Source organism: Agelaius tricolor, unplaced genomic scaffold (assembly GCF_023055355.1).
Source record: "Agelaius tricolor isolate 1412-34295 unplaced genomic scaffold, bAgeTri1.0.p SCAF_16, whole genome shotgun sequence".
In the NCBI taxonomy this organism is placed as follows: domain Eukaryota; kingdom Metazoa; phylum Chordata; class Aves; order Passeriformes; family Icteridae; genus Agelaius; species Agelaius tricolor.
In genome coordinates, this window is record NW_027269276.1 from 3855229 (window position 1) to 3875046 (window position 19818).

A 19818-nucleotide genomic window follows, 5' to 3' on the forward strand; every position below is an offset into this window, starting at 1 on the left:
GAACTTAGGTCTGATACAAAAAGAGAGTGAATTTGTTTGTTTGGTTTTGTCTACTTAATTTAAAAACAAAATTTTTCCACACTGATGCAGAGATCTGGTCAACTGAGGGCACAAGGCAGTGAGAGCTAATGAAGAGTTCAAATAGAGTTGCTCATTTGAGCCCTGAAAATCTGTGGAAGTTGGAAATATGGTGGTGTTGTTCTCTAGCATAGAAGCTAAAAGTTCAGGTGACCTGACTTAAGGGAAGGCTGGCAGAGGTGAGAAATAAACCCCAGCAAGCCAAGGGGGTCTGACTGGGGCTGCAGGTCCCAGTGCTGGCAGGTGAGTCAGAGACATGCATTACCTTAACTGAGAGATCTTTCTTGGCTTTATTTTATTTTTAGATCCATTCTTACTCTAGCACAGAGTAGTAGTTTTGGCCAGCAGTGACTTCCTCCACACAGCATGTTCCTCTGAGCACTGTGTACACAGAGGGTTGGCTCGAAGAATTAATGCTAATCTTCCTTTTCTTATTTAAATTTGTCCTATTACTGTGCTGTGTTAACAGAAGACATCCCTATTCCACCTTCACAGACGGTGAAATCCTTTCTTGTGTTATGTTTAAAGCTCAGGGCGATCTCCTGGGAATATCCAATTTTGCTGTGTCATGAAAATGCTGTTTTCATTATGTCTGTATTACAGTTTCATTTTGTGGTTTTGTTTTGCCAGCATGGGACATTGTACAGATCTAATCATGGATGTGCTTAAACAGATGATCTCACACTCTGTAAAATATTAATGCATCCCTGGCCGTAAATGAAAACAACCTAATTTTAAAATAAAAAGATTAGAGAATGTCTTTGAGATTGGCAAATGTCCACTGGGGATTACAATTAATTTTAATGTAATTTTCTTCTTTCGGGGGAAAAAGGCGGTGCTTTACCTTGTGTGTATTTCATATTTTAATTTTTTTCCAAGTCAGTATTGATGGGGTGGGATGAGTTGGTTGAAAAAGATACTCCAAGAGGTGCAATCATGTAGTTTATGTTCGAGTGAGCACAGGGTAATTTAGAGGAAAAAGAGAAACACCAAGTGAGAATAAAAGTACGCAATGGTTCTGGACGTCAGGTGCCCATGAGACACAAGCTATGGGCAGGTGTGTGGGAGGGAGCAGGAAAGGTGAGCTAGGAGGTGTGGGAGTAAATGAGTGATGAGAGGGAAGGTGGAAATGTCACAGAGATTGACAGCATATTGTGAGCTGCAGGGGACCCACCAGGATCATCAAGTCCAACTCTTAAGCAAATGGCTGGTTTTGGGTGTTGAACCCACAACCCTGGGGATCTCAGCCTGTGGAAGTTCTGTCACTTTGGCTTCCCTGGGGATGCAATGATTCTCTAAAATGCGTGGTCTGACCCAGTCGTGGCTCTGAAGCCCTCAGTAAATGTCTCTCCTGTGTGTTCCCTGCCCAGGTTCGAACTGATGCGCATGTGCTGGCAGTACAACCCCAAAATGAGACCCTCCTTCCTGGAAATCATCGGTAGCATCAAAGATGAGCTGGACCCAGCCTTCAAAGAGGTCTCCTTCTTCTACAGTGAAGAGAACAAGCCTCCGGACACAGAGGAGCTTGACCTGGAGACTGAGAACATGGAGAGCATTCCTTTAGACCCCTCCTCCACCCTGCAACCCACTGACAAGCACTCAGGACACAAGGCCGAGAACGGCCCCGGCGTGGTGGTGCTGCGGGCCAGCTTCGAGGAGAGGCAGCCGTACGCGCACATGAACGGCGGCCGCAAGAACGAGCGCGCCCTGCCGCTGCCCCAGTCCTCGGCCTGCTGATCCTCGCAGGAACAAAACACACACAAACACAGGCATTGGGGGAAGAAAGAAAGAAAATCACAATATATTCAAAAGCCTACTGTACCTCAGTGGATCTTCAGAACTGCCATAGCTGCACTTGGGAGAACCCTTTTTTCAGTAAACAAGTTACCGTCTTTTTCTTTTTTTTTTTCAATATGCAAGCAGATGTTTGTTTCAGTCAAGGACTCCAGTCATGGGGCACACAGTTGGCCTTTTAAAACTCTTAAATGTTAACACTTAATAGCAACAGAAAACTTGAGATCTGATGTCTCTCTCTCCTCTCTCCTCTCTCTTCTTTCTCTTTCTTTCTGTCTCTCTTTTTGCTTCATAATGGGAAACATATCTGCGTGCAAGTTCAACCGTACAGCACTTTTATCAGATCAAAGATATTGCAGGCCAGGTGGTTCCCGGTACCCCTGCAAGCACCTGCCTAACACTGTAGGTCTTTATAAAAAAAAAACCACAAACAAAAAACCACAAACAAACAAAAAAAAAACCACACACAAAAAAACCCTAAACTAAAAAAGACTGGATTTTTAATGTTGCTCTTTAATCTTTTTAGGAACATGTAAAAGAATAAAAAAGGGCCATCATTCGTCCAAGGCTGTTACCATTTTCAACGCTGCCAAATTTTGCCAAAAAAATGAACTCTTTGTTTTTTGTTTTCGTTTGTTGTTTTGCTTTCTTTTTTGTTTTTTTGTAGTCATGGAAGGAGCACAGTAATCAACTGCTCTGTTCAAAACAGATCCTGACCAATATGTTCTATTCAGTCATGCACTGGTATTTAAAAAAAATAATTTAAAAAAAGTCAAATTGTCTAGATCTTCTTTCAAAACTGGACAAAATGTGATTTTTATTTTGCTTTTCTTGTGATGGAGAAGATAAAAGGGATGGGGTAAAGAACCAGCCCTCCCTCCACCCCTGTCCCCATCCCAGTGAATTCTGGACAAAACTGGCAGTGGTGAGCTAAACAAACACGTGCATTTCGTACAAAAAAGTCAACTGCCCGCCAAAAATGAGTTACGAAAAAGCTGAGAATGAGCGGCCGAGATCTCCATCGTTGCAGCCTGCCTTCCTTCCCAGGCTTGCAAGGAAAAAACACCTAGAAACATAAATTGGAGAAGACAAAAAAAAGCAGTAACCGGATTCAAGTATATGATGCTTTGTTGACCTTTACTCTTTATTATTAAGACTTCTCGAAGGGTCTTGCAGTTCTATGTTAGACCATGGATCATTTGCATACACATTGTCTTTTGTGTCACTTTTATAACTTTCTTACGGTTCAGATACTCATCTATATGTCTGTACAGAAAAAAGCTGCTATTTTTTTGTTCTTTATCTTTGTGGATTTAATCTATGAAAACCTTCAGGTCTGCCCTCCTCCCCTTCCCTTCCACTTCAACAAATTTTCTTATGCTTTGTACTATAGTGTGTAACTTTTACTTCCTCCTTCCCAGTAACTGATACCTTTCATATGATTTGCCATGAACTGTTTAATGCCTTTTTATAAATACATTTCCTCCTTTTTTTTTTTTTAATTTTTTTTAAATTTTATTTTCCTTCCCATTAGTTGTTTTACAACATCTTGGCTGTGTGGGCTACGGGGCTTTGGAGGGGGACAAGGAGAAAGAAGGGACACCCCGCACAGGAACACTCTGGCAGTGCTGTGGTGTGGTGTTTTTAAGCCCCAGTTTTCCTTCCTTCCCACTAACCTCTGCCCAGACAGCACGGAGTCTCTTACAGTGCAAGGCGTGATACAAACTCAGGTCAGAAACAAAAGGTTAACTATTTAGTACATCCTTGTTCAGTGTTTATATTCATTGTTGTACAAGGGTCCTACCCCTCCTGCCCTCCCCGCTTGTTCACACATCCACCCGCCCATCCCCACACAGACAGACACACACACACACACACATGTATTCTTTTTAAATTATTAGTTGGGTACAACAGCAGACACCAGGCTTTTGGGTCACTGATCCTTAAAAAGATTCTTTTAACCCTTCCACCCTGTGAACAAGAGCTGTGCCAGGTGCAGCTGGCAGTGCCAGGCATTCCTATGGTGGCCATCAATCACCTGGCTCCAGCCAACCCCAGCTCTTCACCTTCCTGATGGGGAAACCTTCGTGCAGGGAAGCCCTCATGGAGGGCACCTGGGCTGCACTTCCCAGCCCTGGTGAAGAAAACCACCCCCAACCAAAGGGAAGCCCCTGTGCCCTTCCCGTGGGGCCGGTGGGAAGCTCGGAGCTGGGGCCGGCAGCTTGGCTGGCAAACAGTGAAGTGTTGGCAGCTATGGAAACCTGTACAAGTCCAAGCTTGTGGCTTAAATCACAGACCAAACCTCAGAACAAAAGAAGACGAGTGAGCTTGTTTGTTCAGTTGCAGAAGCCTTGGTGAGAGGGGAAGGAGGGGCCGTCAGGAAGTCGACACCCAAGGAGTCGCAGCAGTTGCTCATCTTACCTTAGTTCCAGTCTAGGCCTTTGTTTAGCACTGATCCAACCAAACGATGGCAGGAAGAGGTGGTTCTGGGATGGAAATGTTCAAATCTTTTGAGTAAGAACAATGAGAAAAATTATACTGATTGCTAGTTTTGACTGGAGATTTTTAAAAGTTTGTAGTGCTTTTTGCTTGTGTAGTTTAGGTCCCATTATCTTCTCTTGCCTCTGTCCCATAGTTATTTTTCCCTTTTGAAAATGAAAAAGACAAAAAAGTTAATTAAGAAGGTATTCTATGTAGGATTTTTTATTTATTTTTGTGATATCAGTTTAAATCACTGTAGAGATGCCCCATAACGAATTTAAATACTGAGATAAGGGTTTTAGAGTATGACAGGGGGGACAGTTTTTGATTTTTTTTTTTCAAACATTTATCTACCTCACTCTTATTTTTTTATATGTGTGTATATAAAAAAAAAATACATCTCACATTTCTCAGCAGCCAATAAATGCCGTTGATACTGGTAACCTCTCACTCCATATACCACATGCTCTAGGTTCTGGAGGGGAACAGTCACTGCCTGTCACAGAGGGTCACCTCAGAATATTTGCCTCAATTCCAGTGGGTTTCTCCGATTTCTTAAAATTTGTTGTTGTGATGAGAAATCCAAGAGTTGTGTGACTTAGGGTGACCATTCTTTAAGGAAACACAGAGGCTTTTTAATGTGCTGTCACAGCAGCCCTTGGGTCAGCAGCAAAATGCTGCGTGTTTGGAGGAGTGGAAATGCAGCTGACCTGATATGGGAACTTCAAATTGTATTTCCTGAAATCTGTTACAGAAATCAAATGTTTACAATGTTTGAAGGTCCAGAAGAAATACTAAAGGGAATGTTCTTTCTGTTTGTCCTGTAGAATGGACTAAGTCATTCCTGCCAGTTCTTGCTCAGATGTCACAAGCATCAAAAAGATATTTGGCTGAATCAGAACCCAAAAATAAATTGGCTCATATGGGATGGCATTGCTTTCTTGACCAAAACCTGTCACTGGCTGCTACATCAAATTTACACCTTTGGTCTTTGCTGCTTCTGTTTGATGAGAGCACTGAATTTTTTTTTTTTAATTTTTAATTTCTTTTTTCCAAAACTAACATTGAATTGATTTCTTTTAACGTGCCAGTAAAAAGACAGTTCCCTTTTCTTCCCCTGTTTATATGCATTGTAACTGTGGATTCTGATGGACCAGCCATCAAATTTTAACTGCCCTCTGACAGCGTGTAACTGGTTTACAAGCACACAGGACTAACATGAGCTTGCCATCAGCTTGCTGTATAATGTTTCCTTTTTTTCCAGCTCTGGCAGCTGTTCGTGCAGGTGTTGGTTGTGGTATCTGAGTAATGTGGTGCTTGGCTACTTGGAGTTGTACCCAACCTCTTGGATACACAGTGCTGTTGTTAACTACTACGGTTTGTCTTTGGAGGGAGCGTTTCTCCCTAGTCCTGAGAAACCAGCAAAATTGGAAGTTTTCACTATTATTCGTTTGGTTTTCCATGTTTGATGTTCAAGTGACCTTTGGGTGCAGTGGCTGTTCCCCTCCCTTGCACATATTGATTACCACAACTGGAGATCCTCAGATCTTTCAGCTGGCTAGGAGGGTTTTGTTAAAATTGTCCGAGTTTCTGGTTTGTAGAGTTGTACTTAGGTGGTTTTACAATGCATTAGGAAGAAACACTAATGGCGTAGCATCACAAGAAGCATTTCAAAAAGCACTTCAGTGGAAGACAGCCACGAGGCCTCGTGTCCGTGTGTGATGGCAGTCAGCTCTCCTGGACCAAACCACCTTCATGATACCATTGCATTCTGTGTTTGCAATTCAAGCTTAATTCCTTTTTTGTTCTGTTTGTTTCCATAGCTTTTTTTGTTGTGTTTTGTGCATTTTGAATAGCTTTATTCACATGGGTTTTTCATGCAGACTTCCCTTGGACAGTAAATCGAGTTGTTTGTGCATGTGAACAACTGAGAATTAATGTTGGCTTGATAGAGTCATAATATGGTTTGTAATGTTGTTCTTCCCTGAGACCACTGGCTTGTCTGGTATGGAAAATTTATTTAGAACTTCAGCTATGTTTGAATAAAGTTAAAGTAATCCAGTTTGTTTATAAATTAAACACAAAAGCCCACCCAGCCCTGAAAAGCAGCATTTGAGGAGTGGCACCAGGATGTCCCGATGCGGTGGGATCAGGAGCTGGCGTCACCAAGGGGAGCAGGGACTGCAGGCCGTGAGTCCCTCCTGAGGGGCACTGCAGAGTGCCCTGGCAGAGGAGCTGCTTGTTCCAGGGAACACGATTGCTGTGCAGACACAGCCATGGCACTAAATCAGGTGCTCCTTGGAGGGATGATAAACCAGAGGCAGCAGCTGAGCACGGTGCAAGGTGTGGAGCCACCCTGCCTGATGCCCCTGCTCCTCCCAGCTGGTGCCAAGTGCTGTGTGGTTCCAGGTGCACTGATGCTCCTCTTGGTCTCTTAAAACAAAGGAAAGGAAGCCCAGTTTGCCCAGGATGACTGGTGACCAGAGGGGGCTGCTGTCAGGCCCTCTGGGAACTGCTGAGGGGTGTTGGGTTCAATCCAAGTATAAGTGAACAATACTCCTATTGTTGGTGTAACTCCATACATATATATCTATATATACATATATATATCTGCATATGTATATCTATAATATAGATATATATATATATTTAAACCCTTTTCATTCCATTAGTACAAGTAACACTTGTTTCCTGTTATTCTTATTTTGTTTGTCAACCGTGTATTCAATCACTGGGCTGAACAACAGTGGAGGAAGGTGCAAGGGATCCACTCCCTACTAACCAGTGATAAAGCCAGATATTGCAACTTAACCCATGAGTAGATGTGCAGACAAGGATTGAAGAATGATGTTTAGAAACAACACAAGTGGCCAGGGGTGCTGAAGATACAGAACTCAAGTAGACAGGAGGGCTTCAAAGGACACCTCAGTCCAGAACTGGTTGCTCAGAGGTGCTGAACAGCCTCTGACATGGAGCAGCTGGGTCAGTCAGCACGGAGGAGTTTGTGGGGAGACACCTGACAACAAAGGACGCAGCAGTGGGGATTTACAGAGACACAGGGCTGGGCAGAAGTTTGAGGTGGTATCCTGAGCTTAATCTGTGGGACAGCAGCAGCGCTCAGGTGTCCCAGTTGTGATTGTTGGTACTTGTAAATGAACCTCTGGACTTTGCAGCTGGAGCAGTAAATTCCTTGCCAGGGGTGTGACAGTGGTTGGTCATCGGCCTGTACGGATCAGTCTCGCCTGCGGTTGGCCTGTTCTGCAAGTACCTTAGGATTCACTAGTTTGTGTGTGTGCATATGCGTGTGTGCTCATATATATTTTTTTGGGTATGCGTTCTGTTGATTAGTAACCATTAATTAGCATTTTCAATAGGGCTTTAAGTCCAGTAGATTACGGGTAGTCAGTTGACGAAGATCTGGTTTACAAGAACTAACTAAATGTTTCATTGCGTTTTGTAAGTACATAGAATAATTTTATAAAATGTTTGTAGTTTATAAATGCCTAAAATATAATTTAAGGGCACTTCTCTGTGTCCGTGTGTGGGTGTGTCTGTCTGTGATCAGTTTTTCCATGGTACCAGTTACTAGTTAGCTTTACAATATGCCAAAAAGGAATCGCTGACTTGTCCAGTTCATGGCTTGTCCCTCTCCCCCGTCCTGCCCAAGCTTTGTGACCCAGTATACAGCGAGTGAGTAAAGGAGGTGGGAAAATGTTCTGTATCTTCAGTATCCTGGTCTTCCAGAGCCCTCTGGTTGGGGTGGGATCCTCTTACCTGGTCATTTCACTTTGCTGTCTAGGGCAGTTACCTTCATGGATGATGGGAACCTCACTGGTCAGGGAAGCAGAGCGGGGTTTGCTGCTCCCCAGGCTCTCAGGGGCCTCGTGCTTTGAAGGATGCCACTGCATAAGGGAAAGAGGGAAGGTGGCTTTGGTAATTACTATTGAAGAGTTCTTTGCAAATCTCTCATCACTTTAAATGCTTGTGTAAAGCTGTTGAGCACCATTGGAAGCTTTGTTGAAATGAGCAAGGGAGGGTCCCTATTTATTGTTATTTAAAAATCTTGAAGAGCCAACCTCTCTGCTATGGACAGGGACACCTTTCACTTCTTCTGTTTTCTGAACCAGTGAGGTTTGAGATGAAAGGATTGGCCAGAGTTTGTCTACCTCTGGGACAAAAAACTAGAAAGTGCTAAGGAATGGATGCAGTTGCAAATACATTTTCCAATTTTTCTTGTTTAAATTTTTTTAAGAGAAAATTAAACAATAACATGGCCAATTTATTACATAAAAAGACTTGCTGTGTATAAATTATTCCTAAAGAAATTCCTGTGTTTATATTAAAATGAATCAGTAGATAAAAAAAATTTCAAAATGTTTTTGTATATTCTGTTGTAAGAATTTATTCCTGTTATTGCGATATACTCGGGATTCTTTACATTATGAAAAGAAGAAACTTTGTCTATTTTGAATGGCTGAAGCTAAGGCTCCTTTAGTTTCTCTTACTCTGCTTTTTTCTAGTAGTTTCAGTACTACATGATTTAAGTTAAATAAAAGAATTCTGTATGCATTTGTTTGTTTCTGATTTTGTTGCTCCTTATGCAAAGTGAGTACAGGTTAGAAAACTCAGAGTAAAGCTGCTCTGGTTTTCCTCTGCCCTTTCTGGCTGCATCTAATTGAGCTACTCTTAATAGGAGTCAGTACTGCCATTGTTTGATTGAAATCAAAAGCATTTTCATCCAGAGACACTGAGCTTTTGGATCCTTCATGGCTGAGATTTGAGCAGTTTGCACGAGGCAGTTCCTGTGAATAAGGTGAGCATTGTTAGTTTTTATTTACCTGCAGAGCAATCCCCATGAGAGGCATTCAGCCAGCCAGCACCTGGTTTTCAGCTTTCTGTATCACTGGAAATGACAGTGGCCAGAAAACCAGCATTGTCTTGGCATTTCCAGTTCCTCAGACTCTTGGCATCAAGGTGTTGACTAAAACAGGGCTCAGTGGTGGCCTGAAGCCCCAGCAGCTGCCTGTGCTGGTGTGTTTGTCACTTGTCCTTTTTACTGGTGGTGCTTGAGGAACAGGCTGTTGTTTCCCTCAGGAAATCCTGTGTGTCCAGATGAAGCTGCTGCTGTGCTGTTCCTGACTGATTTCATCTTTCCTTGTGTCCTGGCAGCAGGATTTCAGAGGAGAGCGTGGACATTCCCTGTGTGCTGAGGGCAGTGCTGTGACCCTCTGTGGTACCCAGCACGTGTGTAAGGAGCTGTTTGAGATGTGGAGGAGTCTGCTCCCATGTTTTACAGTTTGGGATCTCCTTTGGTGCCTGTTCTGTAGGTAACCTCACATGCCCTAACCCTCCCTATAGCACAGTGCTTCAGGATTGCCTCTCTTGGGACGGGTTAGCTCTGGGATTTGCCTTTGGGCTGTGCTCTGTGGAAGGACAATGGGGTTTTCCCCTTGAGGCAGGCACTGAGAATTTGGGGAAAGTGGCTGTTTTGGGTTGAAACTCAAGTTACCAACAACGTTATAGGTCCTGCTGGTTTCCAGTTTTCTGTGTTCTCTGAAGTCACTGTGGGACAGAGCCTGTTGCTGATGTGGAAAGCAGTATCCACAGCAGGTCAGTAAGAAAGAACTGTAAAACTTCCCATACCAGAATCCCCAAGTGTGTTTTGATTTCCCCCATACCCAGATTTTTTGTGGGCTGAACTCTGGACTCGGACAGGGGCTGAGGGGGATCTCTGATCCATCCCGTGCTGAGTCCTTACAGCTGTGAGCATCCATCTGGGGTCAGCAAGTCTTCATTGATGTCTCTCTAACCAACAGAACCAGGATTAAGCATCTAAAATGTTTTCAATCAGTTTCACACTTTCTGAAATCTGAACAACTTTATTGTTAGCAATGTGAACAACCAATAATTTGGATTTTTTCCCCTCAGGCCCTTTCTAAGCAATGCAAATGGTTGGTTGGGTTTTGCAAGGAAATTTCACTGAAAATAACGTGGGCTATAAAATCCTTTGTGTGTGGGTTTTAAATAATCTTTAGATCTGCTTCTTTTCAGAGGTAAGGAATTGCATTCTAAGAAATTCTCATTTTTTCCCTCTGTGATCCATCTCTCTTTGTTCCCCACACTGTTCTAACATTGCTAAGATAATGGTCTGTAATGCTTTTCCTAGAAATTCTGCTGTTTCCGACTCAGATAATGGAGGGACGTGGATGAAAGCAGCTCTTCCATTGCCATAATACAGAGAAGTGTAGTAGGTGTAATCACAGATGTACCTGCAATATTGAGAACAAAACAAAACCAGGAACCTGAATTAAGGCTCAGTAAACCTTGATTAAATTTAAATATTCTAAGTAGCCAAACCAGATCTGGTTTATGAAATTATTAAGAACATATTTGCTTAGTGAATAAAGGAAATGCTGAAATAAACCAAGTTTGAGAAACAAATGTTGCTTATCTGATGGTTTGGTTTCTCAGACATCCACCCACAAAGAACTTTAAATAAAAAAAAAAAAATCACAAGACAGGCATTCTTGTGGGGTGGGAAAGGTAACACACCCTGCTGGAAGTTACAACCATGTAACACAGTTTTTGTCTAAGTCATAAATACTCCCTGTCTGAAAGGATTTTTCTGATCATTCCACCTTTTAAAATTCAGGTGCAAATCTTGAATTTAAGGGCCAATATTAGCTGATTTTTATTTAAAATAAAATTACTGGTTTGTTTTCCTTTCCAGTGAAGACTATCATAGAAGAAAATTGCTTCAGTGCTACTGGAACATATAATGAGATCACAAGCCTGGTTCTAACAGTACCTGTAATTGCTGTTCTCCAGTGTATCAATTTACATTTTGTATCCCTCCCAGTTGAGAAAAATAGATTAAAATCTGCTACTAGTCTGTATTGCTTTCAGACTTTCTTAATAGCTGAGGTTTACTGGAGTTGCTCATCACGGGGCGTGCCATGTTGGAACTTGTTTCTTTTGGAATTTACAAATTTATGGAAAAATATCTACTGGCTGTAGCTTTTCATGAAGGCTGCTTTACACAAAATTTAAAATCATCTCAGTTTCATACTTGTGCCCCTCTGAAGAATTTGCTTTGGAGTGGTTTTGGTTGGAGGAGAGCTCATGGCAAAGATTCTCCAGGGCTAGATGAGCAGATTGAGTTGTTTTTGTGAGCCCCTGATACGCGATGTTTACCTTCCTGCATCTCTGGAAAGGATGATATCAATCCCTTCCACTGAGACGTTTTTCCAGAGAGTCTTCATATTAATTGCAGATTCAATCTTTTCTGGGCCATCTAGCACGCAGCAGGCACCTTCTGGGTGAAAACCACAAGCATCCCTCTCCTGGTAGCCTTTGTTCTTCCCACACTGCTCCAGGATGATGAGCGCTGTGGTGGACGAAGCCAGCCCAACGTGAACTGTAAGCTGGTTTTTCCCACCAGAGTGAATAATAGGAAATTAAAAATGAAACCTGCTTTTTTAAAAACATGTGATGCAAAAGGTCCAAGCATTATGTGAATTACTGGCTTCAAGGTGGGGAGTCTTGCTCATGTCTAAAGAAAACTTTGATAAGGTATTTTAAATGAGAAGCAAATTAGGCTGTAGTTTTTGTTGAGTCTAGTCAGGACTGCAGAGCAGCAGTAACTTTTTTGCAGTTTATGGCAGACATTTTCCTTTCCTTTGTTCAGCATCAGTTACCCTGTTTAACTGGCACAGGGTTAAGCCAGCATGCTAATTAGTGTGTGCTCTGAATTTCAGCTTGGAACCTTGATCACAGTTTCAATAGTCACTTTCTAGAGTTGTTTGATGTTTTGCAATACTCTCTTGGAGATTTTTTCATTGTATTCAGGGGAGGGGAGGAGATGGTTTAACTTCATCATTACCCACCAGGGGCTGAAGAGTTGTCCATATCTTGCAGACTTGCTCCTTTGCTTTTTGGTAAACCACTGGCAGCTGCATGATCTGGAGATCAATGTTTTCACCGAGGCCTCTCTTGGACAGCTCCTGTGTTTACAAAAAAGCCATCAAAGACATGAAGGAGCACTGGATTTCTGACTGATAAACAAACTGGGCTGATTCAACTGAGGAACCACGTGAAAGAGCCACACCTTAACCCACGGTTCCTGTCATTGGTCTGCAATGAGATTTGTTTTGTGGTTGCTCCCTCTCTTTTAACTGAAGAGACTAAAATGTGCTAAACAGTTTCCTAATGTCACATCTCTCCGTGTGGAGCCATTGCTGTGTTTTCCAAGGAGATGCTCAGTCTCCAGTGGGTGGGAGGGGTTATTGCTTTGGGATTGGTGCCTGGGGAAACATGAGGCAACATCTCTCAGAAAAGCTCCACCCTTGAAAGCATCTAAATAGGCTTTGCTGTAGGTAAGAGCTGTTTCTCTGAAAGGTCTGGTAGAAAAACTGCACTGCCAAGAGACAAAACCCAGGAGAATTCACCTTAAGCATGACTTTTCCACTCCAGGGGCACGAGATCTGCCAGCTTGACCAGGTTCAGGTAAGCTGTGCTGAAGGTCACTGACAACACGAGGAAGTCACATTTAGAATGAGTTTAATTTATTTTTTGGTCTAGAACGTTTCTCTAGTAAAAGGAAATGTTACTGAGATGTTACTTCTCCGTCAGTTATTACAGTTGAGTTTCCACACAGGACCAATTTTCCTGAAGAAAAAATTATGCCCAGAATTGAGGTGAATGGAACAAGAGCACCCTTCAAAGCAGCAGGTTGGCCAGGTGGTTGGAAGATGGTCTGAATAATAAATGTCACATAGAAGTGACTTGAAATGATTTTGTCAGTGGAACAGGGCTAACAAGCCAGGCCTAGGCCTCAGCAGAAGGTAAGCAGCTGCAGTGGCAGGGTGCAGAAGGAATTCATCTGAGGTGGGAAACTTTGTCCCAGAAGAGTAGAATGGTGGTTGAAAATCCCTGTTCCATTTGAGTAAACCACTCCCAAAGGATGGTACAGGTTAAGTTTTTAAGGAGGCACTGGCAAAAGTGGAGGTGTCTGATTACCCCAGGAGACCTGTAACTATTCAGTGTCATCAAATTCTCAGGTTTTTGTTTCTCACTCAGGATACCCATGCGGATGAGGCCCACAGTTCTGGGAAATCTGCCCTTCACCACTCGCTTCCTATATAAACTGTTCCAATTTTCTTGTCAGCGGAAGCATTGATTAGCTGTGCTCAATAAACTATTTGACACAAGCAAGGAAACAATGCCTGCAGGGAAGTAAACACATTTGGAGAACAGTGCCAGCCTTTTTTCCTGTGGGCGCTGACAGTCTTTGAGAGCCCATTGCATCATCCCGCTGAAGAATGCTGTACTGTGCCTGAGCCTCCACACAAGAAAACCCCAGCTGGTTCACAATTAGCATTTGCTTTTCCAAAGCGTTTTTAATGTTTACATTTAGTGAGAGTCTTTCTTTTAAACTATAAGGCTTAGAGGACTCGACTACCCCTAACTTTGGTGCAGAACATGTAGACCCAAAGGCAGCTGTAATGCTGCTCTCCACTTGTTCGAGACATTCTGTTGTCACCAGTTGTCGTGGCAGAAACACACAGAACTACTTTTGTGCTGGACCAAACTGAAGCTGGCCAATAGCAAATGGCTGAGAATTTGTGTCAAAGGAAGATGGTTCTCTATGTCCTAAGCAATTTCAGCATGTTGTCAATAATGTGTGTTACTGTGTTGCCTAACAATCCCAGCCATGGGCTTACACCCCATTACACCAGATGTGTAAACATGGAGCAAAATAAAAAAAGGCTGTTCCTTGTCTCAGCCTTAACCAGAACCAATTTTGCATTTCAGGTGGGAGACTGAAGATGGTTAGAGGAGGGTAACTGCACCTGGAAACTCACACTGGTGAGTGAATTCAGTAAACAAGTGCCTGTCTTTTGTAATTGAAACAGGAAAGGAAATTTCAAAGGAGGAGAAGAGTTTTGGAGGATTGTTTTGTGGGAAAAGTGGTTTGAAAGAAAACATGAAGATTCTTTCTTGGGAAGTTCTTCTAGAAGGGAAAAGAAATCCAGCATTATCAGCTGCTGACCTTGAGCTGTTGTGAGTTGTGGTCATAGTCCTGGTCCACTGGTGTTCTGGTCCAAGGAGAAGTGATTTGCACAGCACTGCTGTGCTCAGGTTGGTGCTGGAAACTCTGTATGTTGAAATAGCTTGAACTTCTAGAAAACTCTGGAAAACATAACTGATTTTGCCTGAGTTCTCACTGATTTGGGTTGCTGGCAAGGTTGTTGCATGTGTTAATTTTGTGAACTGCTTGTGCTGGTGCAGAAAGGAAACCAGGTTTCAGTTGGCCCAGCCAGACTGCAAGTACATTGCAAACAAAGGTGTTTTGTGTGGCTGGTTAGTGGGGTTTTGTTTATGTGTTTGGTTTGGGGTTTTGGTTGTTTTAAGTTGGGTTTTTTTTCTAAACCTTCTTAAAACTTCAGGGATGTAAGAAAGTTCCAACACAGAAATGAAGGCACTAAATAGCAATGTCTTGGTTTCACAGATGATGAAACTAAAGCAGGAGGGGAGAGAGACAGATTAAATGACAGATTTCCAAAGACCACATGGTCAGTGGCAGGACGAAAAACTGTGCTGGGAGATCTGATCCTCATCTCCTGATAGCAGACATAGTTCCCAGAAGCAGTTGGAAATGTGACCTGTTCTTTGCACTAACAGTTTAATTACTATGAATGTTGTCACTCAGCTTGCATTTGTGCCCTATTAACTGGGGACTCTGACCTTGATGGTGGAGTGCCCTGAAAGGTCATTTTGCTGCCAAGCTGCAGACAGGACATTCTGCAAGAGGAGACACAGCAAAAAGGATGGACCAGCACAGCTGATCCCATCAGCAGCACCTTGTGGAGGAGCTTAAGGAAACAGTTGTGAGTAAGATCAAGTATTGCTCAGAGAAGGGCAGCCATGGTTCTTTGGCCAAGGATCCATTTCAAGAGCATGGAGAGTGAGGCTATGCTTTGGAATTAGGACACTGGAACTGTTAACTGTATTTTTACAGGATTTCAGAGGCTTTTGGTATGAAGACCCTTCTGGGATGTGAACTTCTAAGACTGTGTGTATCAGCATTACATCATCACTGAGGGTGCTATCCAGGCTTTTGAGAAGCACCTACTTCATTTTGGGGTAATAATTAGGGTAGTTCTGGGTAATGCTACAAAGGCATTAAGCCATATGACCAGTCATATTTAGTAGGTCTGTTCTGGCTGCTCAGCACGTTGCTGAGGATGAATCTGAGTGCACACTTGCGTGGTTCACAGCAAAGAGACTTGGCAGGAGGGTTTTATGTTACTCCAGTGATCTATGCAGGTACCCCAAGCCAAGACAGGATTACTTCCAGATGTAAATACTAAATTTTGCTATCTTTAATATGTGTGCATAAGCTTCCTAAAGATCACAGGGCTACTCCCCTGAATGAGGCCAATGGAACAATACTATGAGATCGCTATTTAGTGTGGAGAAGCCTATCGAAATTCAAAGTGCTTCCAGATTTGCAGCAAATTTCTCTGAACTGCCTGAATTAACCACCTTTGCCAGGGAGTAGGAAACCAAAGCAGCATCCCCAATCTGAATACAAATTAATTCCACATAGAGGGTGCCACATCAGAGGGAAATGGATTTGTTCTCACCATGCACAAGGACTGACATCTGTTTTGCTGGGGAATGCTGTGGCCCTTGTTATGTAAGTCCCTGGCATGGCCAGCTCATGGCATTGTTACAGAAAACTCATCCCATCGGTGTGTCCTCACGAGGCTGTTTTGCTTGCAGATAAAGAATATGCTCTATTTTCAGCCAGAAGAGAATGATCTTGCACCCAAAATTAGAACCAATAGGAATCGGGAAATAATGAGCCGTCAACTGACAAATATTTGTGGTTTAGGGCACATGTCAGGTTGGAGTTAAGATAATTTATGGGTCTCCTGTCATGATTGGGGTGTGGAAAGGTATCACAGAAGGATTTTTGTTTCTTGTTAGCCTACAGGGATAACACCCCTTCTGACTTGGAAGGGGCAATAGATTTATTCTACCAAACACCAAGCTGCACTCAGCGTTCTTCACCCAACAAAGCTAACAAAGAATAGAAAATATGTATGTTTTGGTGGAATTACTATAGCTTTGGTCTTTGGGAAAACATACTGGCTCTTTGTTTTCAATCATCTTGGCTTGAGTGCACTTCATTTTCAAAGCAGATATTCAGTAGCTGTCACCAAAATTTTTACTATGGTTACAGTCCTGTAGAGCCATCACCTTTCTGTCATTACTAATACTTTCCTATAGCTGACTTTATAATTTCATTGTCCAAAAGCATTAAAAAATGTATGGACTTGTTTCAGTCTTCATAATAGAATACAGCCCCCTTGGTTTGTTTTACATGTCCTACTTTCCATTTTACCAATATTATCTGTCATTTCTTGTATATTTTGGACCAATGCTCCAATTTAATTTTACTACTTTGACTGTTCCCCCACTAGTTTCAGATTTCATTGTGTAACCTCCATTCTACCTTGGGATGGCTAAAAACTTATGGGGAAGATCCTCTCACAATAACTCTGTTCATAGGTACCTTATGAGAGTAACTGAACTCCAGGAAAGGCTGCTGTCTGTGACAGGGAGAATGAATCAGCTGATGCTGAAAGCCAGGGATCCAAACCATGTCTTTGTATCCCCCAGCTAAATTTGTTCTGCTACACAGATTTAGGAAACAAGCAGGAATTTTCAAGACTGCATCTGAGATTTATTACTGCTGGTCAAGGTGTATGAAGGAAAAATCCCCTCTGAATGACCTTGTTTTCAATTTAACTGTAGAATTCACTGTCATTTGAAAGTGGAAGCCAAAGCTGAAATGTGAACTCACACTCAGAGCTGGCACAGTTTAGGTTCTGTGTTCCTGAAGCAGGCAGTGAGAACTCAATAGGCTCCACTTGTGTGAGAAGCAAATCACCTCACACAGACAGGATAAAATGAACTGTGGTAGGAGAGATGATGGTTTACTGCAGGCAGACATCACACTGCAACACTGTGGCACATGCAATAGTTGTAGAAAAGGTACCATGAGTAAAAATAAATTTTTTGAATGAAGAATAATATTTTAAAGTGCTTAAATGGCACCAAAAATAAAGTAAGTAAAATAATATTTCACTGCATTATCCTCTTTGTTCCATGTTGGGTGTCTGCTCCATGAGGCACAATTCTGTTTAATGAGTCATGAAAAGGGAATGAAAAGCCTAAAACCAGTTTGTGTTGGGATGTCTAAAAAATAAAATGCCTCCCTCCTTTTTTTTTTATGCCTACCTTCACTGCTTCCCAGCTAGAATTAACCAGATATTGTCTGAAGGGACCAAAACCTGGAAAGAAAGAAAGGAGGTTTTAACTTGTGCTTACTCTACAATTACAGATTAGGTGCTGATGTGTGCACACACATATTTGATCTTTATCTTCCTATTTTTGGTTATGGAGGTTGAGTTTTTTAGATAGGATTTAGCTTTGGTAACACTTAAAGGAATAGTATTTTCAATTTGTATATTCACTGATAAAAGAACTAATCCTGCAATCTTCATTCATGTCAAGCCTTTCTTATGAGAGAGCCTTAAGTGGAGCTGGATAAATGTACCTCCAACAGGACAGATCATGTAAATGATAATTTTGGGGAAGGGTCATCATCCATAGAAATACCACTACTAAAAGTTATGGCATTAAATACTCCTGGGTCACAGTTAATGTATCATTCTTATTGTTAAAGCTCATGAAGATTAAGACATGCATATTTAATGAAAAAGTTTGAAAGAGTAAAATTTATTTAATCTGTGATTTATTTTAATAGCAAGTAATGAAAGCTTACAGTTTTCTATCTGGGAAATTATGCTTTTTTGTGATGCTGGGAAAAATGTCTTCACTTTTTCCCCCAGGAAAAGAGAGGAGAAAAGGGAAAAGAACACTTTGACTCCAAAGTATTACATTCAATTTTATGCATCTTTTATGTGAAAGGATTTTTTTTAATAAAAAGGGAAAAGACCTAATTTTGAGCAGATGGGCATTTTGTCATTAAAAAGTTTGAAGGAAAACTCCCACTATCTTTATTAATCTCAATTAATGTTCTCAATCCAGGGTGTTGCTAAGTCCTAGATACTGGGTGTCAGGAAAATGAGTTTGTGAAATGGTTTTAATGCTATAACTCTTAAATATTTAAAATCCTTAAATGGACAAGTAAATACTTGACAGCAGATGATTGCCATTTTGCACAGTGAAAGCTACTTGTATGTAGAAACAATTAAGCTAAATGCAGGCTTGTGACAGCTTAATTAGTGCTAGACTTTAAGCATTTCTTAATTTGTTAATATTTATTTCATAACTGCTCCATCTTTTCTCTTTAATGCTATGAAAAGCTTATATTTTTGACAATATTTTCTCCAGGTTAGTTTCTCCTGTGGTGAGGGAACAAAGAAAATGGTGCTCATTTCACATTTCCAGGAAACATAAAACCCCATTATCCCCTCTTTGCTTTGAGAGCAAAATTCGGGTGGCACCTGCTCCATTTTAGAGCTGTAGTTGTACAAGTTTCTCTACCTGTGTGTGCAGAATTGCAGAATTATAATAAAGTTATTAAGTAGCTCACAATGAAACACTTGTGTCAGGGGTGGCCCTAAGAAACTACTGCTTAGGATAAAATTGCTATGAAAAATAACGAAATGTATGAGAGTTTTACTGCAATACCTGCAGCAATGTGGAAAGGTAACTGGCTGAATGTTACTGGGCTCCACATAATAAACTGGGCTCCCTGCCAGCAGGTTTATATTCTAAGCAGGTGAAAATGTGACAGAGACATGCTGTGATAATCTCTGTAGTAGATTAAAGATGCACGTGTGTCTTAACTAGTCTAAAGCTTTTTGACCAAGGAGATTTCTGGACATAAATGGTGATCTAAAGGGAGGAAAAAACTAACAGGGTGCTAAGAAGTGTTCCCAACAAGGGTATGTGCCATAAATATCATAGGAGAGAACCAGACTGGCAGCCTTTTAGGAGGTTAACAAATACCTCTTGCCCTCTCCTGCACTCCCATCCAGCTCATCTGCAGTTATGGCTGGAGCAAGCCAGACTAGTTCTGCCCATCTTGCAGCTATTAAACAAAAAAAAAAAAAAAAAGAAAAAAAAAAAGAAAAAAAAAAAAGAAAAGTGTTTAATTGAAAACAGCAAGATGCAAATCTCTTTGATGTAGCTTCACCCTCGTTCCTATATCCTCAGATGACCTGCAGTGGAAAATTATCCAGCAACTCACATGTCAAGATATGTGTAATGATTGCCCTTAGATGAGCCAGTGGCAACAAGAGGAACAGTGAGCAGCAGCATTCCTTAGGAGCTTTAACCTTTTAAAGCTCAGCACTCTCTGAGCTGCTGCTTCTGCCTCTGTGATGCTGCACTACTTGGAGCCAACAAGAGAAACTCCAAATT

General features: G+C 41.8%; 2 protein-coding genes across 3 annotated transcripts in view; one reads left to right on the top strand and one right to left on the bottom strand.

The window, feature by feature from the left end:
- The window catches only part of IGF1R (insulin like growth factor 1 receptor), a 170909-nt gene extending 161987 nt beyond the window's left edge, over positions 1-8922 (top strand). For both annotated transcript variants that reach the window (XM_071441261.1, XM_071441260.1), the window contains exon 21: positions 1449-8922. In XM_071441261.1, coding sequence (XP_071297362.1) covers positions 1449-1815 — 367 coding nt within the window. In that variant the 3' untranslated portion in view covers positions 1816-8922. The remainder of the gene's footprint in view (positions 1-1448) is intronic.
- PGPEP1L (pyroglutamyl-peptidase I like) lies at positions 8916-19611 on the bottom strand. The gene is given in 6 exon segments (XM_071441264.1): positions 8916-10622; positions 11548-11777; positions 12240-12356; positions 17665-17717; positions 19405-19444; positions 19447-19611. Coding segments are annotated over 6 exon segments (663 nt in total). The 5' UTR covers positions 19480-19611; the 3' UTR covers positions 8916-10432.
- Between the last annotated feature and the right edge of the window lie 207 nt (positions 19612-19818).